Source organism: Delphinus delphis, chromosome 12, assembly GCF_949987515.2.
Source record: "Delphinus delphis chromosome 12, mDelDel1.2, whole genome shotgun sequence".
In the NCBI taxonomy this organism is placed as follows: Eukaryota; Metazoa; Chordata; class Mammalia; order Artiodactyla; family Delphinidae; genus Delphinus; species Delphinus delphis.
Window position 1 is genome coordinate 70,802,701 of NC_082694.2, and position 25,860 is coordinate 70,828,560.

General features: G+C 54.7%; 1 protein-coding gene across 2 annotated transcripts in view; it reads left to right on the forward strand.

Moving 5' to 3' along the window:
* DNMT3A (DNA methyltransferase 3 alpha) overlaps window positions 1-20,084 on the forward strand; it is a 98,147-nt gene extending 78,063 nt beyond the window's left edge. The window contains exons 1-18 of one of the 2 annotated variants that reach the window (XM_060026992.1): window positions 6,942-7,013; window positions 7,820-8,035; window positions 8,260-8,418; window positions 8,848-8,955; window positions 9,161-9,317; window positions 9,646-9,795; window positions 9,903-9,947; window positions 10,689-10,768; window positions 11,325-11,437; window positions 11,556-11,739; window positions 11,987-12,071; window positions 13,963-14,108; window positions 14,929-15,019; window positions 15,209-15,357; window positions 16,383-16,468; window positions 18,262-18,331; window positions 19,054-19,172; window positions 19,943-20,084. In XM_060026992.1, the coding sequence (XP_059882975.1) occupies window positions 6,942-7,013; window positions 7,820-8,035; window positions 8,260-8,418; window positions 8,848-8,955; window positions 9,161-9,317; window positions 9,646-9,795; window positions 9,903-9,947; window positions 10,689-10,768; window positions 11,325-11,437; window positions 11,556-11,739; window positions 11,987-12,071; window positions 13,963-14,108; window positions 14,929-15,019; window positions 15,209-15,357; window positions 16,383-16,468; window positions 18,262-18,331; window positions 19,054-19,172; window positions 19,943-20,084 (2,172 nt within the window). Of the gene's footprint in view, window positions 1-6,941; window positions 7,014-7,819; window positions 8,036-8,259; window positions 8,419-8,847; window positions 8,956-9,160; window positions 9,318-9,645; window positions 9,796-9,902; window positions 9,948-10,688; window positions 10,769-11,324; window positions 11,438-11,555; window positions 11,740-11,986; window positions 12,072-13,962; window positions 14,109-14,928; window positions 15,020-15,208; window positions 15,358-16,382; window positions 16,469-18,261; window positions 18,332-19,053; window positions 19,173-19,942 lie in introns of those variants that run through there. The other variant, XM_060026990.1, reaches the window with a different exon arrangement.
* Window positions 20,085-25,860: the final 5,776 nt, after the last annotated feature.

Consider the following 25,860-nt stretch of genomic DNA (forward strand, 5'->3'; position numbering starts at 1 on the left):
CCCAATATGTGGCTTTGCAGATGGCTTCTTAGGGATCCCGGCTTCTCTGATTCTGAGTACAGGGACTCAGGTGGTAATGTCCTGTTTGAGGGAAGCAACATAACCTCCCCACCTCCCACCAGCACTGGATTTTATGACAAAGCACGCCACAGAACGCTGAACTTTGAGTTAAAACCAGTCAGGCAGGCGTGGCATTCCCACCTGCACCTGTGGGAGTTGCTGCTCTTGGGTGGAGGATCACGACTTAGCATCTCACATCAGCTCTGTGAGCTGGAAAGTCAGATTCACGGCACATCTTACAATCGTGCTCTTCAGAGACAGGAGTGTGACGTACACCAGGATGTTCAATTTACAGATTTATAACAGGACTTGTCCTTTCAACCAGATCCTAGTGCTACAGGACCTAGTGGTCCTGATGTTTTCTGGCAGCTTACTGGTATCAGAGTCACTGGAAAATGTAATTAAAGTTAGAAGTTTGCTTGATGAACACGGGATAAGTGCTGAGAGTCAGGTGTCCTTAAGAGGTGTTTTCATCAGGCCTACTGGATCACTGCTCTCGGCCTGCCAGACAGGAAATGTGCCCTCTCTTTCAGGTCACCCTCCCTTTTGGACCATGCTGGACGCTTCCTCTCCAGCGCTTCTTTTAGGCTCTTGACATCCGCCAGATCTTCTTTTCGTCCAGGGGTTCCTCCTCTCAACATACTTCTAGAACATTTCCAAGAACCTGGCTCACTTTACATGACCCTGCTATTTTAGGTTGACTATCTTTATCTTCATCAAAAGACCTATCCCAGTCACCACCCTGGGAGGGTTACTCTGGAAGGCCGAGGACATATATGACCTGAGGATCCTAGAAGGCTGCCCTAGTTTTTTCCTGACCTTTCGCTAAAGTCACCTCTTATCCTAGATCTCGGGGTCTTTTCTGCGTTGAGGTCTCTCTCTGCCCACCAGGTACAAAGAGGACACGAATCTCAGTCTGAGTGACTTACAGTATAGAAAAGGGTAACCTTACCTGTCTGTGTAGCTACAGGAGAGGGGCGGTGCTCTAAGTGGCGAGGGGACACCTTTGAATTGGGCTTTTTTTGCTTCAGTTGGGAGCTGTGTGGAAGAGGTAAGATTTGAGCTTCATTTTACTAAAACAAATTTTTTTTATTGAGGTGTAGTTGATTTACAATATAAGTTTCAGGTGTACGACACAGTGATTCACAATTTTTAAAGCTTATACTCCATTTATAGTTGTTATAAAATATTGACTATATTCCCTGTGCTGTATACTATATCCCTGTAGTTTATGTTATACATAGTAGTTTGTGCCACTTAATCCCCTACTCTTATGTTGCCCCTCCCCCCAATTTGAGCTTAATTTTAAAGAATGAGAATAAGGAAGTTTGGCAGCTGGAGGGAAAGGCTCCTTTATTAAGTGGGCCAAGAAAAAGTGAAACTGATGGCCCTGGTCCACCCTGACACTTTGAGTCCTGACTGCATGCACAGGCAGCATTACTTACTGAAGAAGTCCCAAGACCATGGAGTGTAGAGTCTAAGGTGTTTAGCCACATAACAATGGAAAAGGAGATGTCATAGATGAGATAGTGTTTTTAAAAAGAGCCGGCCAAGCCGGATCAGAAACTTCATTTTGAGAGGAGGCCTGGGGTGAGGTCTAAAGTGGCCTGGGAGGATGCCGGGGAGGCATCAGTGAGAGAAGCCAAGCAAGTCTTACTATGTTCCTTAAAGGGTGGGAGCAGGCAGGAGGTGTAAACTCACGGCTTCTCATCTCTGCTTGGGGATCTTCTGAAAAATTATACCAAGCAGGTACCTTGATTGGGTTGAAAGATGGCCTGGAGCAGAATAGGGCCTGTGTTTTATGGAACGGCTCCTCTTTGCTGTATGGGTTCTGGATCTCAGTCAGGGTGGGGAGAGGAAGTCTGTACTCCCTGAGTATTATTTGGAGAAGGCTCGCTCTGATTTGGAGTCCTCTTCCTTTTTTAGGGCCTGCTTGTTCTGACGGCGCCCAGAAGGGTGCTGAGCCCCAGGAGGGATGGTAGGTAGGCTCTCCTTCACAGCCCATCTTTTGACCTCCTTATACCAGCACCTGTTCCAGCTGGTTTGTTCCCGCAGCTTGTGGTTGGAAGCCAGGCACCTGGGGGCATTATCTCCTTAAGTGATGCTGGTATTCCGGGGCCTGGGAGGGCAGATGTCATCACTCCTGTTTTGCAAGTGAAAAAAGACTTCTTGGAGTTAAGTGGCTTGTCCAAGGTCACAGTGATAGAACCAGAACCCCAGTCCAGATCCTCTGAGAGTGTGGCTGGCCAAACAGCCCTGCCCTGCTGGGAGCATTTACCCTCAGCTCCCCTGCTCTTCCTTTTTTTTTTTTTGGGCGGGGGTGGGTACGCGGGCCTCTCACTGTTGTGGCCTCTCCCGTTGTGGAGCACAGGCTCCGGACGCGCAGGCTCAGCGGCCATGGCTCACGGGCCCAGCCGCTCCGCAGCATGTGGGATCTTCCCGGACCGGGGCACGAACCCGCGTCCCCTGCGTCGGCAGGCGGACTCAAGCACTGTGCCACCAGGGAAGCCCCTCTTCCTTTTAATTCATCTTGCAAACAAAACAGGCTAATCTTTCTTTCTTTAAAAGGAATATTTATTTATTTTGGCTGTGCTACATCTTAGTTGTGGCACGCGTGTGGGATCTAATTCCCCAGCTAAGGACGGAACCCGGCCCCCTGCACTGGCAGCGTGGAGTCTTACCCACTGGACCACCAGAGAGGTCCCCAGGCTAATCTTTCCAAAACACCCATTCACCCTGTCATGTAAGAAAACCCGCGGTTATTCTTCACTGCGATAGGATATATCCATCAACATCTCTCTCCGCACCCCTTAGCTTTAGTTGTATTGTGGGGCGGGAGGTGAAGGTGGGCAAGTGTTTTCCTCCCCATCCAGCCTAACATCTCTTATTTCCTCCCTATCCAGCCTCATTCCAAATCTGATTCATCCTCCAGGTTCAGCCTCTGCTCTACACTGACCTCCTTAACCTCATTTATCATTGATACTACTTATTTTTGTTTGGCTTCCAAGCCATCCTGGCCCATCAGGGTGGTTGGTATTTGTGGCGTAGTTCTCTTTAGAGATGCTTTTCAACGATCTTTTCCAATCTCTCCAAGTCTAGTTGAATTTGTCAGCTCCTTGAGGGCAGGGCCAACAGTGTCTGCTTCTTTGATGTCGGGAGGGAGAGGGAGGGAGGGAGAGAGGGGGAGAGGGAAAGAGAGGGGGAGGGAGAGAGAGAGAGAGAGAGAGTGAGAGAGTATATGTATGTATGTGTGTATATATATACATATATATACACATATATATTCTTCTTGGGGGGAGGGGCCTCTGCTCAGGAGGAGGGAACTTGAAATGGTTGAAGCTGCACCTGGAGGCTCCGAACGAGTGCAGTCTTGAGCAGCAGATGTATGTGCCTGGGAATGAAGGAATCGCTGTACTTTTGAACTCCTCCTCCCCACCCCCCAACCCCGCACCTTGCAAACAGGAAAATGAGACATCCAAGGCTGACCCAGAGTGACCTAGGGGACCCAGGGACTTGGCCAGGAAGTGATTTTCAAAGCCTGAACTCCTCTTCACGCCACGCCGTTTAAGGCAGAGGAGACCACCCCCCGGCAACGCTCCCAGTTCCCGTTCTGGAGCGCACCCAGTTCTGTACGGGCGCTTTCTGCCCATCTCTGTGTGCTCTGAGTTTTCCTACAGTTTCCTGGGCCTCTTCGCTCATCTGTAAGCTTTTCCTTCTTTTTTTTTTTTTTTTGGTTGTGCTGCTGAGACTCACTTTTAACAACTTTCTTCTGTCTCTCCCAGACGGCCCGAAAGCTCCTCTCTCCTTTTGCCTGCGCTCCTGGCTCTCTGGGCGCTCGTACCTTACCTCCGCAGCTGGAGGGCAGCCCCTTCCCTCCCGGTTCTCCTCCTTCCCTCCCCGCGCGGCCCGCGGGCTCCCGGCCTCGCCCCCCGGCTCCGCGCCGGGCTCTGGAGGAGTTGGAGGAGAGGGGGCGGGGAAGGCTGGCCGGTTGGAGGGGGCGGGCACCGCCTCCAGCCTGGCCTGGGCGGGGCCCTGGGAACGGGCGGAGGCCCAGCCGCGCCCCCAGGCCCCAGCGCCGGCCCGCGCCCCTCGGACCGAAGGAGAGGGGCTGGCCCACTGCCAGCGTCTGAGAGCCGGCCCCCTCCCCCGGCCCGCTCGCAGCCAACCAGGCACTCCAGCGGGGCCCACGTGACCTGGAGTTCTAGACAAAGAAAATGTTCAATCCCTCCCCCCCACCTCCCCCTCCCCCTCTCTCTGGCCCCCTCCGCCCCCCAGCCCCATCGCCCCCTTCCCCTCCCCCCAGACGGGCAGCTACTTACAGAGCTTCAGGGCTGGGGCTCACACCTGAGCCGGACCACAGAGGGGCTGCACCTGGCCTTATGGGTAGGTTCCTGGATGGAGCCCTGGGGAAACTGGGGGCGGGGAGGCGGCCGGGGCCGGTGGGAGGATCTCTGGGCCTGCAGCCCTCTGGGCTTGAGAAGAGTCAAGTCTGCCTCCCCGGCCCGCAGGAGCTGGCTCCCCTGCCTGGCCTGAGTTCTGGAGATGCTGAGTTACTGCTGTCCCACCCACTTCCTCCTCAGGAGCCCCAAGCCCCACTCCTTCCTGCGCTCAGGTGGGACCTGGCGGCTCAGGGGCCAGCAAGAGCAGGCCTGGTGTGAGCCTGGGGCAGTGGTCAGCGAAGGCTGGGGGCAGGCCCCGGCCCGTGGAGTCGGGCTAGCAGCGGCGGTTTTGCTGAGCTGGCTGGCAGATGGGTTGCTGGCATTTCCTTGCTGACCTGCGTTCCTGGCTGGTGGACCACGCCGTCCTCAGGCCGTGCCAAGCTTGTGGCCTCTTGAGAGGGACAGTTTCCTCTCCTGCCTGTTCCTGGGAGCCACCGTCAGGCCACCAGAAAAAAGTGGTGTCAGGGTGGGAGGGAGCACTGTGGCCCTGACAGGGGGCTGTGGGGTGGCCTGACGCCGGCCTGTGATGGGAGAGGCACCTGGGACAGCCCGGGGTCCGCGTGGGTCCCTGGACCTCTGACCTTTGGAATGGGAAGCAGCCCGAGTCGCAGAGAGAGGTGGAGGCGGGACAGCTGCCTGAGGAGATGGGACTGGATGGGGAGGCCATGCCTCCACCAGAGTGGAGTTACCAGTGGCTCTCCAGGCAGAACAAACTCCAGGCCAAGTGGCCTCCTCGAGCCGCCGTAGTGGGGCTGGTGTGGTGTCTTCCTGATCCTGCCCAGTCTCTTGGCTACTCTGGGGTAGGACCTTCTGAACTGAGGTGGGGGGGGAGCCTTTAGCCCAAAAGCCCCAGCCCAGAGTTAACCCTTATTTCTCCTATTGTCCGGGGGGGTTGGCATGAACGTGGAAAAGGGGCCTCCCGCACTGCCCTAGGCAAGTCTATTCTAATGAGCCCCTCCCCCACCCAGCCACCCTCTCGCCCCTTCTTCCCCTTTCCTCTTGCCTCCTGCTGCTGACCCACCCCCTTCTTCCTTCCCCCACCCCTGCTGGCCTTGTCCCGGTGGAGGCCCCTTCCTCCCCTGCCTGCCAAACCATGCTGGGTGCGTGTTCTCCTGCACCTACTGGGTTGGGGGCGCTTAACAGCCGTCAGCAGCACCGTCTGACAAGCTGGGGGAAGTTGTGGGGGAAGAATAATGTTCAGGAACTCACTGTGGAGGGGTTGAGAAGAGAGACAAAGGGGCTGAGGGGGAGTGAGGAGGGTGGTGTCAGGCACGACTGCCTTCTAGACTGGGGGAGGCCGGGGGGAGCCCGACGCGTGTGCCCTGGGCCCCCCCAGCGCTGCTTGCTGGGATCCTTTCCCCCTGCCGCCTCCTGCCACCTGCGCACCTTGTTCTGGCTGAGGGGGCCCGTCGCCCCTGGAAACTGGGTCTTTTGGCAGAATGGTGCTGCCTTCCACCCAAGGCAGCACCCTGGTCTAGGTCAGCGGCCGTGCCTGAAGTTCACGGAGGCATGGTGGAGGGAAGGGAGCAGAGACTGCTAGGCAGGGCACTTATCTGAGCAGATCTGGCCCTGGGATAGCGCAGCCGCAGCTGACAATTCTGAGAGAGAGCCTCTCTCCCCACAGGCTTGAGTGCACACCTAGGCACACCTTGTGGGAGGGGAGGAGGTAGATTTTAGGAAGGGGTGGGGCAGGATCCCCCAGGTGAGGGTGGGGCTTGGGAGGGAGGAGCAGGTCCTCTGCGTTCTTCCACCCTCACCCCACCTCGGAGCTCTCTGTCCCAGCTGTTTGTGGGCTGGGGGCAAAGGATGCTTTATCCCATTTTAGAATTTGTTGAGTCAGAGAAAGAACTAAGACTTCCATCCTCGTGTTTTAGGAATTGCCACAAGAAGCAGATTTGGTCTGTGGCCAGGAGGCAACGACTTGAAGATAGATCAGAATAAAATGAATCTAAGAGACAGTAGACCATTGAGCTCTTCTTAACCTGGGACCTGGGGGTCCATTGACAGGCTTTGAAGAGGCCTTGGAATTCTTGGTACATACATACGTCAACTTCTTCAACCAGTCAGAAAAGGTTAACAGAAATCCTTCAGTTCAAACTCCTTTTTAGGTGGAGCAACTCAAGGGACTGCTCCCAAGTCGGCTGTTAATTAGTTGCAAGGCTAAGACAGGAATATAAATGCTGTGACTTCCAGCTTAGAGATCTTATACTCCAGGTAATCTTGAGGGTGGGTTTGTATTCACAGCTCTAAGCTCTCAGGGAAAGCTTCATGTTGAAGGTGGGATTTTTTCCCCTTTGAATCTGGTGTGGTGAAAACGGGTGCAGAGCCTTGAAGCTTGAGGGCCACGTGTCCTAGATTCAGCCGTTGGGGTGAGATGGGTGAGATTAGGTTGAATGGCCCTCAGAGCTAAGTATCAGGTATTTCATTCTCCTCTGCAGGGTGATGGGAATCCTGGAGCAGGTTTGGAGAAGGAATGGGCATGCAGGTCATAGCCTGAAAGATGAGCATGAGATGGTGAACGGTGAAAGGATGGAGGCTGTTCAAATTGGGAGAATACTTGGGTTTGGATTAATTTGTCAGTGGGATGGCAGAGAGGATGCCTGGCTATACTGTGGACTCCCTAAATAGTTGTTGAAAGAATAAGTGTATTTATGGATCTGAAAGGTGCACGTAGAAAGAAGGCGTAGAATCTGGTGACAACATACATTAGCTGTGATCCTGAGAACTCCAGGATGGCGTGTGAGCACGGGAGCAGGCAAGCTCTTCTGGGGCTTTTCGTGGTGGTTGAGCAGAGGGGGAAGGAACCGTGCGCTCTGAACACAAAACAGTGATTTCTTCGTTACGTATCACAACAAAACTAGAATTGTGGTCTGGAAGCCAAGACCAGGAAGAGAAGGGGTCGATTGCCCAGGAAAACTATGGAGAAAAGGACAAGAGGATCCATTTCTAGATCGGGGAGTAAGATAGGAGAGGCTGGAGCCAAGGCCTGTGCCTAATCTAAGGGGCATCGTTGGTATCTGCATAGAATTGATCTCTCCGTATCAGAAGATGGGCAACTGATGATGCTGACAATTGAGGAAGGTTAGACGAGGGAGGAAGATCTCCTAGGAGGCAGAGAAGGCTGGCGTTGAGCCAAGTGATCTGAGCTCACCTCTCAACTTCACGTCTCTCTGTTTTCCGTGGCAAGCTGCTTGAGTTGATGAGGGAAGAACTCCTCTCTCCAGCCCCTTACCTTCTGTCACTGTCTCCAGACCCTGGAGAGATTGAGAAGAGCCCCTTGAGTGTCAGCTCAAGGTAACTTCTGTTCCTTGTTTCCCCAGGCTGAGAAGAAAGCCAAGGTGATTGCAGTAATGAATGCTGTCGAAGAAAACCAGGGGTCCACCGAGTCTCAGAAGGTGGAGGAGGCCAGTCCTCCTGCTGTGCAGCAGCCCACCGACCCCGCATCCCCCACTGTGGCCACCACGCCTGAGCCCGTGGGGGCTGACGCTGGGGACAAGAACGCCGCCAAAGCAGCTGATGATGAACCGGAGTACGAGGTGAGCGGCTGGCTTCACCTGCCTCGTCCAGCTCCTCCCGTCCTGCTCTCTCTACCCGACCCCAGGCCTCTTTGTCTCTCCAGTCTCGCTCTGTCCATTCAGATGGCGCTCCCTCCTGGCTGTCCTGACCCTCAGATGCCCAGGGCTGGGGTTGCTTTGGGGGGAATCAGGGTGGCAGGGCCTCGTGACCACCATGTAATGACTTCTGCTCCTTGGGGCTCCAGGACGGCCGGGGCTTTGGCATTGGGGAGCTGGTGTGGGGGAAACTGCGGGGCTTCTCCTGGTGGCCAGGCCGCATTGTGTCTTGGTGGATGACGGGCCGGAGCCGAGCAGCAGAAGGCACCCGTTGGGTCATGTGGTTCGGAGATGGCAAGTTCTCAGTGGTGAGTCCTGGGGTTTGGCGGTAGCCTGGCAGGGGCGGGCAGGGAGGAAGGGGTCTTTGTCCCGGGGCCTCTGGTTTTGGCTGGGGGCGTGGTTCGGAATTGGGGTGGTAGGAGGGGGCTCCGCTCGTCCCCGCTCTGTATATGTGTGATTGGAGGAAGCCCTTGAGATGATTAGGTTGCACTCCAAACGAGAGTCGGATGTCTTCCAGGAGCCCTGTACCCAGAATTCCCTTCCACCTGCATTCAGGTCCTCCCCGACACCGGGGCTTGGACTCCTCCTTTACGTCATGTAATTATTTACTGGTGCATCCGGTCCTCTTGAGGGCAGAGACCGGGCCCTAATGCCCCCACCCCTGACCACGCCAGGCAGGTGGTGGGTGCTCGGTGAGTGTGGAAGGAGGAGCAAACGAGGGCGGGTTGTGCCTTCAGGTGTGTGTGGAGAAGCTGATGCCGCTGAGCTCCTTCTGCAGCGCCTTCCACCAGGCCACCTACAACAAGCAGCCCATGTACCGCAAGGCCATCTACGAAGTACTGCAGGTCAGTGCCCCTCCGAGGGACTCAGCAGGGCGAGCTCAGACGGCAGGGACCACTTTTGGTCTGGAAGCTGGAGCACAGGGCTTAGGCCTGGGCAGAGGGTCTGCCTGGGAGGCCCTCGGGCCTCCTCCTCTCCTTACTCGTCTCCTTTCTGCACCTGTTGCCTGAGCCCACCTTCGCTACTCTCCCCACACGTGTTGCCCTCCAGGTGGCCAGCAGCCGAGCGGGGAAGCTGTTCCCGATGTGCCACGACAGCGACGAGAGCGACACTGCCAAGGCCGTGGAGGTGCAGAACAAACAGATGATCGAATGGGCCCTGGGAGGGTTCCAGCCCTCTGGCCCCAAGGGCCTGGAGCCCCCAGAAGGTAAACGCAGGTGCACCAGCAGCTCCGCACCCAGGCTCGGAAAGCCGTGCTTAGGTAGGGCCGTCAAGGCCTCCTCCATGAAGCTTCGCAGTGGGAATGGCCGCCGTCTCCCCCTCCCTGGGGCCAGGTAGGGCCAGTGCCACTCTGGGACTTTGAACAACCTGCTCCCCCTTGGCTTGCTGGCACCAGAGACTTGGGAGCTAGGAACAAGCTGGGCACCGGGCCGCACCCTGCTACACCCCGTTGTAGGTAGATGGTCCAGGGGAAGAGAGCTGGGATTCCTCGTCAGCCAGTAACCATGACCTCATCACATGCTTTCCCGATCCAGAGGAGAAGAACCCCTACAAAGAAGTTTACACAGACATGTGGGTTGAACCCGAGGCAGCTGCCTATGCACCGCCCCCACCAGCCAAAAAGCCCCGAAAGAGCACAACTGAAAAGCCCAAGGTCAAGGAGATAATTGATGAACGCACAAGAGGTAGTTGGCCTGGCTCTGGAGAGAGCGGCAGGGTGAGGCCGGCGTTCAGAGGAATGGGCATGACCCTCGAGGCCTCCTCTGACGCCGGGCTCTCCTCCCCTCTGCAGAGCGGCTGGTGTACGAGGTGCGGCAGAAGTGCCGGAACATCGAGGGTGAGTCCTGAGGGGGCAGCTGGGCCTTGGCCCTGGGAAGTCAATTGTCTGTTCCACTTGGGCCCTAAGGTGGTGGCCGGCACAGAGTACTATAGGTACCGAGGAAGGTACGATGCCGTGGGACATCAGTACTTGGTGACAGGATGTGTCCTTTATGTCCCACCACCTCCAGGCTGCTTGACACACATCTATCTTCCGGTGCCACGATCTTTCCTGTCGGTGGTGGGAACTGGTCACTAGGGTTTGGGACACTCCAGTGGGCCAGATAAGGGTGGCCTCTCTTGGATCTGAACTTGCCCTTTTACCTTTCCTCACCTTCTCTCATCTGGGGGTCATTAGTGCATCCCATATCTGTCTCCCTTGGCCTAGTGATGGTGTGTCCAGCTCGGGGCCCTCAGGGCCAGGAAGGATGAGGGCAGGGGCCTAGGCCTTAAGGGTTGACTGCCCGAGGACATCTCCAGAGTGACACAGGGTCAGGCCCCGTTCTCACAGCGGGTTCTTGACCCTCGTACCATGCCTTTCCTGGAAGGCGGCGTTGCTGCTCAGGGAGATGAGTGGGCTTCTGAGATCGGGGCCGCGCTGCCTCCCTGTTCCATGGGGCCCCTCCCAGACTCTTTCCTGCCTTCATTTCTGGCTGCTGCTCCAGCACGCTCCTTGTTATAGCTTTTCTGGAGCTGGGCTTCGGCCCAAGCGGGGAGGGGGCCCTTCTGTGACACTCACTCTGCTTCCTCTGTTTTCCAGACATTTGCATCTCTTGTGGGAGCCTCAACGTCACCCTGGAACACCCTCTTTTCATCGGAGGAATGTGCCAAAACTGCAAGGTAGGGGCGCACCCAGCAGAGGCGAGGCCCCCGGCTGGCCACACCTCCTGGCCTCCGGGCTGTAGGCGCCTGGGATAGCTGTGAGGGTGACTCCGAGGTTTGCTCTTGAAGCAGAGTCCTGATAAAATGGATCCTTGGGTTTCACGCGTTTGACTTGCTGTTGCTTTTCCTCTGAGAGATCCTTGCCCCCTCTAAAGCCCCATTCACGTCCCCAGATGTGGGCTCACAGTTGCTAGTGTGAAGTGGGCGTGGACAGACTGATGGGTGGGTCCCTGTGCCCTGGGGCGGGGGACCACAAGGCGGTGCAGGCCTTCTTTTCCAGCCCTTCCCACGCGCCTCTCCTTGGTTTGTCCACTGCAGTGGGGAGGCATGGTGTCCCCTTCCCAGATCTGTGGTCTGGGCTGGACCCTGGCTGGATGGGTAGCGGGGTCGTGTCTCCAGGGCTCTGTGTCGAGGTTTCAAGGCCAAAGCCCAGAGGCTGGGTTCATAGCCTGCCTTCACCCTGGCTGGCCTGGGTGCTGCCCGGTGGTCTCTGAGCCTCCGCCGTGCTCCCTAGAACTGCTTCCTGGAGTGCGCGTACCAGTATGATGATGACGGCTATCAGTCCTACTGCACCATCTGCTGCGGGGGGCGCGAGGTGCTCATGTGCGGGAACAACAATTGCTGCAGGTGAGGCCCCGCCCCCGCGCGTAGTGGCCCTCCCTCTTTGCCCTGCACTGCGGCCACACTCCATCCGGGACTGGCCTTGGGGTGAGAGTCCCCTCCGCTCCACTGGGCTTCCTTCCAGGTGCTTTTGCGTTGAATGTGTGGATCTCTTGGTGGGGCCGGGAGCTGCGCAGGCAGCCATTAAGGAAGACCCCTGGAACTGCTACATGTGCGGGCACAAGGGCACCTACGGGCTGCTGCGGCGGCGAGAAGACTGGCCCTCTCGGCTCCAGATGTTCTTCGCCAATAACCACGACCAGGAATTCGTGAGTGCTGGGCCGAGGGTGGCTCTCCTCACCCCCCGCCTGCCAAAGCCAGAGGGCAGACTCCACCAGAGCGAGAGCGCTTCGGTCGGTCGGGGGCCTGGGCGCCGGGCAGCGGGGCCTGAGCCACGAGCGGGCTGTGCAGGTCTGGAAATCCCAAGCGCTCACAGTTGGCCGGGAGGCCAGCCCCGCGTGCGGGTCTGTAGGACACTCCTGGACACTCACCGGGCCTGTTGTGCTGGCTGCCTAGGACCCTCCGAAGGTTTACCCACCTGTCCCAGCCGAGAAGAGGAAGCCTATCCGGGTGCTGTCCCTGTTTGACGGAATCGCTACAGGTGAGAGTCTTGGGCGTCTTCGTCCTGGGACGTGGGAGCTGGGCTCAGGGGACCGTGTGTGCGTAACTTTGGCAAAACAGAGTGACAGTTAACGTTACAACTGTTAAAATATTACCGTAAGGAGGAAGCTTCTGTGTTCAATGAAAAGTAAAACTAAGTGGTAAACCAGCATGTTTGGTGGGCATTGCCTTACTGGGGACGTGAGGTCGGGGTCGGGGGGCGGGAACGGGGGCAGTGGGAGGGAGGCGCTCCAGCAGAGGTTAGAGCGATCGCTGGTCAGAGACTATGGAAGATTTTCACAGAACCTCAAAGGACAGACTTGGCGACCAAAGCAAAATCATAGGCAGTCCTGTTGTGCTTTGATTATAAGTCGCAGTGAAGAAACAAACTCTAAACGAGAGAGTCTAAAGAATATTTAAATCGCCCGTAATCCTATGACTGGTATTTTGGTATATGTCCTTTTACATTTTTAGATTTCAGAATTTTTTTTCTGTGCATGTGTGTGTTTATATAATCATATGTAGATAGATAAATAAGACAAAAGGATAGTAAAATGCATAGTAAATAGTAAAATGTGTCGTAACGTGCCTTTTCATTTATGATATCATGACTGGTTTTTCATGTCAGCCAATATAGAATTACATTATTTATAAATGCTACCTAGGATTCTATGGAGGGACACTACCATAATTTATTTAATGAACCCCCTATCGGGTTGTTTACTTTTTTCCCCGCCGCTATGAGCAGTTCTGTGACAAGCATCCTTGAACATGCGTCTTTATATACTTAAACCGTTAACTTTTAGGGAATCCCGGGTCACCGTGTAGCCGCTGTTTTTAATTTCATGTGGTTCTTGACGTGAAGACTCATATACACCCCTCAGCCCTGCCCCAAGGCTGAGGCTCTTCAGTCCTTAGGAAACAAATAGTCCTCCTTAGAACTTGTCTTCATGGGACCAAAGGGAGATAGATGGGCAGGCTGGGCCCGGAGACCTTGGCCAGAGGGTGGGGAAGGCACCTGGGCCAGATGTCTGTCTTCTGTTCCCAGCTCAGTGCTGATGTCATGTGAACCTAAAGGAGTTAATGTACAGCTTTGGTTTCCCGGGCTAGGACCTTGAAGCCTTCTTAAGCCACGTCACACCCCAAGAGGCCGTGCAGGCTCCTTGTGGGGAGGTCTTTGGGGAGCAGTGGGAATGGTGCTGTGTCTCCTGACACAGGGCCTGTTCTGTTTCCTTGCCTCAATTCAGCAAGGCTTTGTGGAAGGGCCGTGGTCAGGAAGTGTGAGTAGTCAGTTCAGGAGGAAACACGCTGACGGAGACCGCCCACTCTGTCTTGAAGACATTTGCAACCCAAGAGAAGGGCTGGCTCAGGCGTGCGAGCTGCTCTGAGGTGGAGGATGTGCCGCCTCAGAAGGTGCTGGGCCTTGCAGAAGGGGGGAGGCCATCCCGGGGGCTGTAGGCTGGGGTGGGCCTCAGTGAAACCTTTCTAGAGCAGGTGGCATTTACCTTGAGTCTTGACGGATGGTTGAATTTTGCAGCGGGAGGTGATAGAAGGGCTGAGGAAGGACCAGTGTATGCAAGATACAGAAACAGCAAAGCCCACCCAAAAGTCACCTGTTGTTGTCCCTGCTTCCCGAAACCCCCTGCTGTCCTGTCTTGACTATTTTCTGAGTAGATCAAATTAGGCGTGAAAGAGCCTCGACGTAACAGCCTGTCTGATGTCCTTGTTACTGATACTCCAGTTTGATCCAGAAGTCTCCTGCGGCTTTCAGGGCAGGGTAGGGCTTGGGCCTGCCTTTGACCCATGTGTCCGGCTGGCCCGAGGGACCCCCTGCAAAGACTGGGGTGCCAGGGAGGCGACCCAGTGACGGTGCGTTTTGCTGGCTGGCACAGGGCTTCTGGTGCTGAAGGACTTGGGCATTCAGGTGGATCGCTACATCGCTTCCGAGGTGTGCGAGGACTCCATCACGGTGGGCATGGTGCGGCACCAGGGGAAGATCATGTACGTCGGGGACGTCCGCAGCGTCACGCAGAAGCATGTATGTCAGTGCCGCCATGGCCCCGCCCACCTTCTCTACGTCACTTAGCTCCGGGGACAGCGCCAGCTCCTCTCATTTTGTCCATTTGCTCTTTTCCTTTCTCCCCCCCTCCCCCGTTGAACTCTCTCCCTCCTTCTCTTCCATTTCCCTCCTTGTCTCTAGAGGATCGGGGCAGATTCCAGTGGGAATTGGGGGCCAGGCTTCTTGGGCCTGGCTGGTTTCCGGGCCCTCTTGAGTGGAGCGCTGTGGGTTGCAGTGAGGTTCCCATCCTCCCAGTACGGCTGGCGAAAGGTTCGCCAGCCTCCATTTTGGGGAGGGGGGGATCTGGCGGGATCCTGCCTGAGTGGCCCCTTGCTTTTCCAGTTATCCATGTCGACCTCGAACTACAGGCCCTCAGGCATCCTGAAGGGCATATGGAGGGGTTCAGATGGTCCAGACACCTGCCCAAGGTGCGCAGAGCACAGAGTACCTTTCATTCAGCTGCCCAGCCTGGACCGCTGTCCCCCCTGAGTGGCTGCTTTTCCTGCTGGGGGCACACTGGTTTCCCCACTGGCCTCAGAGATGGTCCAGTTCAGTCCTTTCCCTTTATTATTTAGGAAACAGCCCAGAGAGCCTCAGTGACTTGCCTGTGGCTGCACTGTGTGCGCGCGCGCGTGTGTGTATATGAATGTACGTGTGTATGTAGAGAGCATTCAAAGCAGCCGGGTCTCTTCTCTCCCATGCCAAAGTACTTTTTTGCTAAATTCACAGATCCTTTCTCTCTCCCTTTCTGCCTCTGTCCCCGGACATCAGGCCCATCACATTACCTTTATCCTCCCAGATCCAGGAGTGGGGCCCGTTCGATCTGGTGATTGGGGGCAGTCCCTGCAATGATCTCTCCATCGTCAACCCCGCCCGCAAGGGACTCTACGGTAGGTGCTGCGCTCACCCCTCCACCTTCTGAGCTGGTGCTTTCGCACGTCAGTTTCCTACTTGGATATTTCTGCCCTGGGACGGCTACTCCCAACGACCCTGCCCTCCCCTGCCCTCCCTGTGCCCGGGCCACACCACTGTCTCCTGCAGACAGCCCCAGCTGATGGCTTTCTCTTCCGACCTCTCAGAGGGCACTGGCCGGCTCTTCTTTGAGTTCTACCGCCTCCTGCATGATGCGCGGCCCAAGGAGGGAGATGATCGCCCCTTCTTCTGGCTCTTTGAGAATGTGGTGGCCATGGGCGTTAGTGACAAGAGGGACATCTCGCGATTTCTCGAGGTATAGCCAGCACCCTTGGTTTGGTCAGCTCACTAATGGCTTCTACCTTGGACTGCTGCTTTACCCCTGTCTCATCTGCATTGTGGAGCTGGGGACTGGTGACTTCCGCTTTGCAAGGGGCCCGTTTGGGAAGCTCTGGGCTTCCCAAGTAGACAGGGAGGAAGCACGCCTTGGACAGAACCCGTGGTCTCACTGTAAGAGGTGGTGTGTGGGTGTGGGCCTCAGCACTTGGAGGGCCTGACTGTTGTAAACAGGGTGGAGTGTCAGACTCCTGGGCTTGGGGGTCTGTGTGGCGTTTCCCTGGGGGAACCTCTGAGATACCAGAAGCAATTTTCCCAACCAGAGTGGCTTGTCCTCGCTCCCTGGCACCGTGACGGATGCTTCATGGCACCTGGGAAGAAAGCACAGCTTATCTCAGTTTCTATTTCCCATTTTGTGGGTCCCAGCTTGCTGAGCCTGGTTTGGGCTGTGCACAGAGGGTTTCTGCAGCCAGAGTCCTTCTTGGGGCGGGCAGTCTGGAAGCCCGAGCCTGTGCTCCCGGGTCTTGGGGGCAAATGCCTCAAGCTGGTGTGTTTGGCTCACAATGTGGACGTACTACAGCGAACACATCCACACTCGTTGGAACTTTCTTTCTCAAAGCCTCCGGGCGAGCTGGAGCTGTGTGGTCCAGTGTGGTGGGCATCTGCCATGTGTGGCATTTAAATTGACATTAAAATTCCTCAGTCACACCAGCCTCCTCTCAAGTACTCCGCCATCTGCAGCTGGTGGGCTAGTGGCCACTACATGGAACAGTGCAGATAGAACATTTCCATCATCGCGGTGTGGACTGTGCGGGTCTAGACTGTTCCAGTGGGAGCGTGTGGAACGTAGCTGGGTTTAATTCCAGCTTTTCCTGGGGCCTTCAGGCTCTCCCAGTGTGGCCTCTCGAGAGAGAAGTAAGAGCCTTTGAGGCTCTAAACTAGCAAATTTCCTGGCACTCTTACATTTCTCTCTCACTCATCTTTAACCTCTGTCCTGTTTTATAGTCCAACCCTGTGATGATTGATGCCAAAGAAGTGTCGGCTGCACACAGGGCCCGCTACTTCTGGGGGAACCTTCCCGGTATGAACAGGTTGGTGAGAGCTCCGTGCCCAGGTGGCTGCGGGTGGGTGTCTGCAGGCAGGATGACGCCCCGAGGAGGGGGCCAGCCTCCCCTGCTGACCAGCTTGCTGCTCTGCCGTGTTCTTCTTTGTTTCCTTTTCCTTGAGGAAGAAGGGGAGTCAGGTGTAGAAAATACTTGCCTGAGAAACCAAGGACTAGTGGTCCCAAATGGGACCTTTAAAAAGCACACTCTTGACACAGAAGAGGACTCATCGTGCTGCTGAGTTATATGGTTGGTTCTCCTACGTTGGTGATGTGTCTAGAGTCAGCTGGTCCCTAGTCCCCTGAGGTAAAGCTGTGGAGGATGTGTTTGGGGATGGGAAGGAGAGTGGTGCACACAGCTGGGCCACATCGGGCTCTAGGAGAGAGAGTGTCGAAGCAGCAGGCACCTCGCAGCTCAGAGGGCCCTGCTCCACTTATTATCCACACACTTCGTTGGCTTCAAGTCCTTTTTCGGAAGGATGCTCTTCGTTTAGGTTACACAGAGATTTTAATGTCCAGGAATGAAGAAAATTTCATTTCTTCAGCGTAATAATCGTACTATAAAAAGGCGTATGTGAAGAAAGGAATTCTGGTTGAGAGTTAGTCGTTCAAAAGCAGAGGGAGATCCACCCAATCTAGATACCTATTACGGAAAGAAATACTTTGCACCATGTTTTGAGTGTGGATTTTAAGCCTCCTTGGTACACCTACAAATTGGGAACATCATTTAACCTGGCCTCAGTCATCTAATCTGCCTCTCTGGCAATAGCATGAAGTTTTAGGAACTTCCCCCGTCTCATACCTGTTTGGCAAAGCTGCCGTCTTTTGCGAGGGCTTGTTGGCTGGGAAGGAGATGGGTCAGTGGGCAGCTGACCTGAAAACTGTCTCGGTGTCTCCCTAATGTTCCCGGGATGGATGTCTGTGCGTACTGGAAAAATGGACTGGCTTATGTAGTCCAGTATTTTTATGGAGCCAGTAACTCAGCGTACCCTGACAGCCCTTGGGGGGATTGTTCTCACATGCTTCTTCCAACTCTAAAATTCTAGAACTCTGAGCTTCCAGGAGGAGCAGAGGTACCGCGAGGGACCAAGTAGAGTGTATATGCGCCTAAACAGGGAGGAGCCTGGAGGCGCGATCTGACCATGGGTCCTGGGGTGGTTCCCATGCAGAGATGGTGGACCGCTCTGTGAGACCTTTATTACGTAATCCTAAATGTCAGAAAAGGCCAGCAGCGCAGGTGATATTTAGTGATCTGGTCTGCCTTCTGAGAAGTGACACGTTCCGTGTCACAAAATTTTAGTCTTCTGGGGACTGTGCAGAATTTGTCTGGTTAACTAACCGTACATTTCAGGTGTACAGTTTGACGAATTTCATCCAGTGTACAGACCCATGTAACCATCACCGTAGTCGAAATACAGGCCATTCTGTCATGCCAAAGCTTGCTTTGTGATGGGTGCTTTTAAGACTCAGTCTATTTTTAAGTAACAGGTTTAAAAATAATTGGGCTTTTCCCCGTCTGGGCAGGCGTTGTCTGTTCATTTGTAGTTTGAGACCACTTTTGAATTCACCTTTAAGGATTCATGCTTGGGGGACTTGTGTCTGTGAGTGGCTGCAGTGTATGTCGCATGTGTTGGGGAGTCTGAGGGGGGTTACGACGCACGTGGGTGACGGGGTCCTCTTTGATTTCCCCGTGTGAGTCAGATGGCTGCTGGCTCAGGGCCCTGGGTGCGCCCCTGCCGTTGTCCTGGTCTCTGTTGTTACTCTCTCTCTTCTGCCTTCCAGGCCGTTGGCATCCACTGTGAATGATAAGCTGGAGCTGCAGGAGTGTCTGGAGCACGGCAGGATAGCCAAGGTTAGCCCAGCATCCAAGCCCTCTGCTGGGGGTAAGGAGAAGGGCAGGACGGGCTGGAACAGCACCAGGGCTGTGTGTCCCGCCTGCAGAGGATGCGACTGAGGGGGTCGTGCATGCAGTTGGCCAGAGCGGGAGGGTCGAGGGGGGAAAGCCTGGAGGGCCGGGGGAGAGGTCAGGAATCCTTGCTGCCTGCAGCCCTTCCGTGCTGAGCTCGCCCGCTGCTCCTGTGGGAGGCAGACACTAAGACGTCTTTGCCAAGGTCCCTGCGTCTGCTACGGCTTTTGAATGATTGAGCCAGGACCTATTGCACGAGCCTTCAGAGCAGAGCTTCTCCTGTGATGTGGAAGCTCCCTTTCTCGCTGGAGAAACCTCCTGGGGCTGCTGGCACCCCAGGGGTGCCTTTGCGCCCCTGAGTAATTTGGCATCCTCTTGCCTGTAAGTCACCACCCCTGGGAAAAAACAATTCTTAGGAGACTGACGAAGGACAGTGGCTCAAGCTGCTGTCTGTCAAGCCCTTGGCCAGTGGGACTGGACTGAGGATGGCCGGGTGACCTCAGTGTAGGAAGAAAAGCAGGGCAGTGGGGTCTGTGGAGGCTCACGACTGGAGCCTGACCTCGGCCCCTGGATGGACCAGGCCTTGTCACCTTTGGACGCACCAGTCCTTGGTAGGTGCCTGGCAGGAGATGAGTACTCATTTCTCTTTTCCTCTCCTCGTCTTCTAGTTCAGCAAAGTGAGGACCATTACTACTAGGTCGAACTCCATAAAGCAGGGCAAAGACCAGCATTTCCCCGTCTTCATGAATGAGAAAGAGGACATCTTATGGTGCACTGAAATGGAAAGGTACCCACTCAACGCTGGTGTCGGGCAGGAGCGGGTGGGAGGGATCTCCGCCTCTGCACCAGACTCGGATCCCCTGCGGATACCCCGTGAGCAGTGGGTTTTCCCAAGCATTTCCCAACATGGCAGATTCCTGGGGGAGGACTCCTGTGCGTTGTAAGGCTGGTTTAAAGTAAGGGGGGGCGTCTAGGAATCAACCCCCGATGCCTTGGCTCCCAGCGGTCCTTCTGAGCTCCAAGGAAGCACTGTGGCTGCAGGAGCTTCCCTGCGTCCCACTTGCTGATGTTATGTGCTTTGCAGACCAGGACAGTGTGGGACCAGGTGGGCCTTAAAGCCTCAGCACCCTGCTTTGGCACAGATTGGACTTGGGCTAGATTCCTCATTCTTGGGGTAACTGCCATTTAGCCAGACAAAGAGACCATTTTCACAGGCAGCCGGAGCAAGCAGGAACTCCTGACATCAGGCAAGGGTTTGGCCCCCTTGCAGAGTCTTCCGTTCTCTGCGGGGGAAGATACCAGGGATGTATTTTTATTACATACAGAGTTGAGATACCCACTGTGGGTCTGAATTTCAGGTGGAGCGTGTCCTGGAGGTGTTTCTCACAAACGCTAACTCTGTTTCTACTGCGTGGGAAATCTCTAGGCAGTGATCATCTTAACATACCTTCAGACCCACAGAGAGTAGCCGGGCGCCTGAGTCTCGAACAGGTTATTAAGGACACAGAATTGCCCAGGCTGGCGCTGACTCCTGCCCTGTCTGCCTTTTCTCCCCAGGGTGTTTGGCTTCCCTGTCCACTATACCGACGTCTCCAACATGAGCCGCTTGGCGAGGCAGAGACTGCTGGGCCGGTCGTGGAGCGTGCCCGTCATCCGCCACCTCTTCGCTCCGCTGAAGGAATATTTTGCTTGTGTGTAAGGGACGTGAGGGCAAACCGAGGTAGTGAAACAAGGTTTAAACAAACAAACAAAAAACACAAAACACAACAAAATACCAAGAACATGAGGATGGAGAGAAGTATCAGCACCCAGAAGAGGAAAAGGAATTTAAAACAAAAAAAAAAACCCCACAGAGGCAGAAATACCGGAAGGCTTTGCCTTGTAAAAAGGGTTGGACATCATCTCCTGATTTTTCAATGTTAATCTTCAGTCCTATTTAAAAACAAAACCAAGCTCCCTCCCCACCCTCCCACCCCCTTTTTTTCGGTCAAACCTTTTGTTTTCTACTCTTTTCAGAGGGGTTTTCTGTTTGTTTGGGTTTTTGTTTCTTGCTGTGACTGAAACAAGAGGGTTTATTGCAGCAAAAAAAAAAAAAAAATCAGTAACAAAAAATAGTAACATACCTTGCAGAGGAAAGATGGGAGTGAAGGAAAGAAGGAAATTCTATAGAAATCTATATATTGGGGTTTTTTTTGTTTTTTTTTTGTTTTTTTTTTGTTTTTGTTTTGTTTTTTTTACTATGTATCTTTTTTTTTGTTGTTGTCTCTAGCCTGATCAGATAGGAGCACAAGCAGAGGACAGAAAATAGACACTCAGGCGGCAGAGTTCCCTCCCAGCCACTGAGCTGTCTTGCCAGCACCATTCCTGGTCATGCAAAACACAACCCAACTAGCAGCAGAGAGACGAGAACACCACACAAGACCCTTTTATACAGTATTCAGGTGCCTACCACACAGGAAACCTTGAAGAAAATCAGTTTCTAGAAGCCGCTGTTACCTCTTGTTTACAGTTTATATATATATGATAGATATGAGATATATATATAAAAGGTACTGTTAACTACTGTACAACCCGACTTCATAATGGTGCTTTACAACAGCGAGATGAGTAAAAACATCAGCTTCCACGTTGCCTTATGTGCAAAGGGTTTTAACCAAGGATGGAGAAAGGGAGACAGCTTGGAGGTGAACCGTTAACCGTGGTGGGGTTTTTCAATTTCCCCTTGGTGTTTAACAAGGTGAAGGAGGAGAATTTGGGAACAGCATTCTCCCGTTTCTCCCTGCCAAAAAAGGGGGTGAAATTCAGTGGTCGGGACCGTGGAAAGCTGAGAGTGGGATCCATCCAGGCTCCTGAGATAACCTTTTGATTTTTTTAGAAAAGGAGACTCCCTCGGCAAGATGGCAGGATGAGGGGTCTTCATTCCCAATTTCTCACATTAGCCGATTCGAGGGCTCCTTGCGGTGGGGTCAGAAAAAATCCAGAGTGCGGGCAAGTGACAGTTCAGACCCCACCTGGAGCAAATAAAAAAACATACAAAACGTACTGGTGCTTTCCTGTCTAAGTCGCTTTTTGTGTGTTCTTTTATGAGGCCCCCACCATCCACCCTCTGTGCACAAGGCGGCTTCCGGCCCCTGGAATGTGATGTTTTTGGTCATCTCCAAAGGCTGCAGTTTTATACTGGGAGGCTGATGACACCTTTTGTTATAATTATTCTTATGGTTCTGGTTATAATTATGTTTGTTTTCAGATTTTCTTTAAGAAAACAAAAACCCAACCCCCCCTCCCTTTAGGTTTCAAACCAAGGTGCGGGGAGCAGGGTGCTTCTAAGTCAGTGGTGGCCCTGGTGCCCTGGCTCCCCACCCCTCGGGCCAGGTGGGCCACCGGGCGCTGCGACAGCTGGGCGTCGGCCAGGGGGTCCCCGAGGCCGGCCTTCCGGGCGCGTCCCTCTTCTCTTCTGCTTCCCTCCTCTCGAGTCACGTGTGTCAGGGCTGGAGGGAGGACCAGGCATCTCTCTCCTCGCGTGTGTGATTGGAGTGGTGTGTATTTCTTTTCTAGTACTTGGTCTGATGATAGCTGTGCTCTTACCTCGAGTCAGCAGCACCTGGAGCCCCAAGTGCACGACACTTGGTTCCGCTTCCCGGCGAGGCAGGCAGCCTGGTGTTGGCTGTAGGCAGGGACGGCATGTGTGGCTTCAGGGTGAGGGCCCAATGGGCAGATGCCTGCCTGGGTAGATGGGGTGTAGATAATGTGGCATATAGAGATATATATTTTATAATGGGAGGGGGGAGTGGCACCTCCTGGGACTGGCAGGGCTGGCAGGGGTGCTGCCAAGCACATGGTCCCACGTTCGCATCCCTAGAAAGATAGGGCCTACGGTGATAGGCGCTATATAAATACATAGATAGGGTCACGTATAAGAAATATTTTGTAGTGGGGAGCGGGGGAAGGAGGCTCAGAATGCTGAGTCTCGGGCCCCACTGCAGACAGGCCCCACACCAATCAGTCAGTCCCACACGCACACACAGGAACATGTTTCTATACTGATGCGTAACGAATGCGCGTACACACACACACACGCACACGCACACACGCGCGCGCACACACACACACACACACACACACAGCCAGGGAGCTCCCAGCGCTCTTCTCCCCAGGATTCAGGACTTTGCAGAGTCGGCCCTGCAGCTCTTTACCTCTGTTGCCCTAATTGCAGGTAGACTGTCAATCCCAGAAGTTGCTAGGTGCTGAGGGCAGGAAAAGGAGGAGGTTTTCTTTCAGCAGGTGCTCTCCTCTAGCAGGTAGCGTTCTATCTCTTTTGCCCCTGGTGATGTCAAAAGACTCTTCTGTTAGCAACCTGTGACACTGACCTGCAACCCTAGGCACCAGTCCAGTCAGCCCTCAACTCCCCCTACCTATTCTCCCCCGACCAAAACGAAACTGACGTCCAGGGCTGTCTTGGCCAGGGGGCTTCCATTGGAAAAAAAATGGGACAGTGAACCTCGCCTTTTGAATAAAGCAAATTAGTATTTGGTGACAAAACGAAACCAGGCTTTGAATCCCGTGCTCATTGCTCAGGAGTAAGCCCACAGCTGGTGGCCGCGGTCTCCCGCTCCTTTTAGGGGTGCTTAGTCCCGCACCCCGGGCTACTCATTTCCTTGTCAGATTGGTTTTTAAGATGATACCCAGTTGCTTCCTGCCAGCTGTGTGCCGTGATGCCAGGTGGTGATGGTGGGCTCCCACGGGGCTGGAGCAGCTGTGGGGGAAGCCCTCGGCCCTTCCCTCGTTGGAGTCTGTACCGAACTGTGGTGCTCACCCCACCCCCTCCAGCCAGGCTCCATCTTCCCGGCCCAGAGCCCACCAGCACTGCTCCGGAGGGCTGGGGGAGGAGGGCTGCCGCAGGCAGTCCAAGGTGCTCCCTCCCCTGGCGGCCAACGCTAAGGTCTTCCCAGCCCCAGTGTCAGGGCAGAGTCTCTTCCTCTGCAGACAGACTTCCCGGCTCTCCGAGGCCTTTTGTCCACTGCTTGTGTGCAGGAGTTTGCTTTTCCCAGTGGCCCAAGCCCCACCCAGGGGCTTGGTGTGGGGAAGCAGCTCGGTAGCCAAGGATGTGGTGAGCCTGAGGGCTCGGCGTGGGCCGGCCAGCTTGCTTGCTGTGGCTGAGGACCTGTTGCGCGCAGTCTGGCCACCTGACTAGGCCCCAGAAGGGGCCAGGTGCACCCTCGCAGGGACGAGCGTTAACGATCACCAGCTTTCCTTCCAGCCACACCCGTGGGCTTGGTCCCATAGTAGAGCTTGGTAGGGTGCAGGGGACCTTGGGGATGTGCCAACTTGGCCACACCGGGGTGCTGTCCAACTCTGGGGGTGCTCCTGGGGGCAGTGATCAGGTCCCCTTCTAAAGGGGACTGAGGTGAGGTCGCGCGGGGATGCAGGTGGGGGGTCGCGGCACTCGTTGTGCGTGAGGCTCAGGGTAGAGGCAGTGCAGCGGGAGAAACCACGAAGGCCTAGGGAAAATTCTGGAGTATGTTCCCGGTGGGGTTTTCTTTCTGAAGAGCAGGCCAATTTACAAATTCCTGGAAACGAGGGTTTCTAGGGACTGAGGATGATGCCCCCTACTTGCTGCAGGTGCCAGAGGGACCTGTGCCTCTTGCCGGGGGTAGGTAGCTGGGGCTCGGCAGGGCGCAGGGCCCTGGGTCGCTTGCCCGAGGAGGAAGCTCGTCTCCAGCCGGCGCCGCTGAGCCCCGTGGGCCTCAAGCTGGCTGGTGCTGCCTGCCTTTCCCGGGAGCCGACCGAGGAGCACAGGACCCGTGGGGTCTTGCAGTCAGTGATGGCAACCCAGGTGTGCCACTGTCTGTTTTTCTTTCTAGACCCCAGAACCTTCCTGCTATTGAACATTCTAGAAAGCAAACTTCCCCAAAGAGCACGCAGGACTGCTTTGCTTTTGAGACGGGCCTGGGAGTGGCGGCTGGCGAAGATGCCTGTGGGTTTTTGGTGAGTCGCTAGAGTGCAGACTGGGACAGGCAGACCCAGCAGGAAGAAAGGCTGGTGGTGGACATCGGACTGGTCTAATGAGGGCCGGCTCCCCTTACTTCCTGCATAGCTGGCAATTCTGGGGAAGCCTGAATTGATGGGATGGGAATTAGGTGGGAATAGCCCACGGTCTCCAGCACAGGAAGGCCTGTAACAGGAGCAAGGGAAGGAACTATTTCAGCAGAGCCACCTGGGGAATGTTCTTAGCCTTCATCTCGCTGATGACATCATTATACATAAAGTGGATCTTGGAGGCGCTTTTGAATTCCTGTCGCTGTTCTGTTTGGGGCAGAGAGGCTGTGGCACTGGTATTTTTCAGAGGTGTCGTTTTCAAGAAACTTGCAGGGTTAGGGCCGTGGGTCCTGCCTCGCACTGTGATCTGATGAGGGCTGGTCGTTGCCTGTGGTCAGGGTAGCAGCAGAGCCAAGATGCTGGTGAGAACTGGGTTTCTAGCCAGGCCCCGTTTTGATCGCAGGAGATGAGGAATCTGAATTTGTCATCGGGCGTGGTCTAGTCTGGCCCCTCCCAGCGCTTGTGATTAGCGATGACACTGGAGTTGTCCTGCCCTCTTTCCTCCACCTCTGGAGGGCTGGCGTGGAGCTGGAATGGCTCTCCCGGCCATTCCTTGCTGAGGCAGGGATTAACCATGAGTGTTTGGAGGATCTAAGAGGAAAGAGAATAGATTTCTATCCAGGGTGGACTCCACTGTTCTAGCAGAAGCTCTCGAGTCTTTACGTTTTGGTAAAGGAAGGCTGGGGTCTTCAGGAAGCGAGAGCAGCCCCTCTTGCACCGGCGTGTTCCAGAGACCCGGCTGAGTGGGCCTTGGGTTGTTTATCCAGCTGATCCTCAGCAGTGGAGCCTGGGGAGGGGGAGAAACAAGCAGGTCAGAAGCAGTGAGGGCAAGGATGGAAGGTCCTTAGCTAGTCGTGGCCGGCCGAATCGCCCGAACGGAGGCCCGCAGATTCCTGTAACTCCAGTAACTGGAAAACGCCCCGCAGGGGCATGGGAGGGCGGCTTTCTCAGCCTCCAGTCTCACGGCCTCCAGCCCTGGGCCTGAGGACATGAGCAGGGATCCGAAAGCATCACCTGAGTCCCATTTCACTTCACAGACTGATCTGGTTGCACAGCCCTAGAACCCAACCAACCACAAAAATGCCGAAATTCCTTAGAATACGCAGAGGGAGGAGGTGACTCAACAAGGTGCTAAAACATTTTATTAAAAATATATATTGTTAAATTAAGTCTGCTGTCTGGACAATGACTGTTTGTTTTGTTTTCTTGTAGTGGAGTTTAAAAGAGACTATTATTTTACTCTGATATATTATTATTAAAAAGGCATTTTAACTTTGTACTTGAAAACTAAATGAGCGATTTCATGTGTTTTAGCTGAGGCATTGAAGTAGCGGGTGCTTACTTATTTGTGGGAAATCATGTATTCATACTGAAGAATA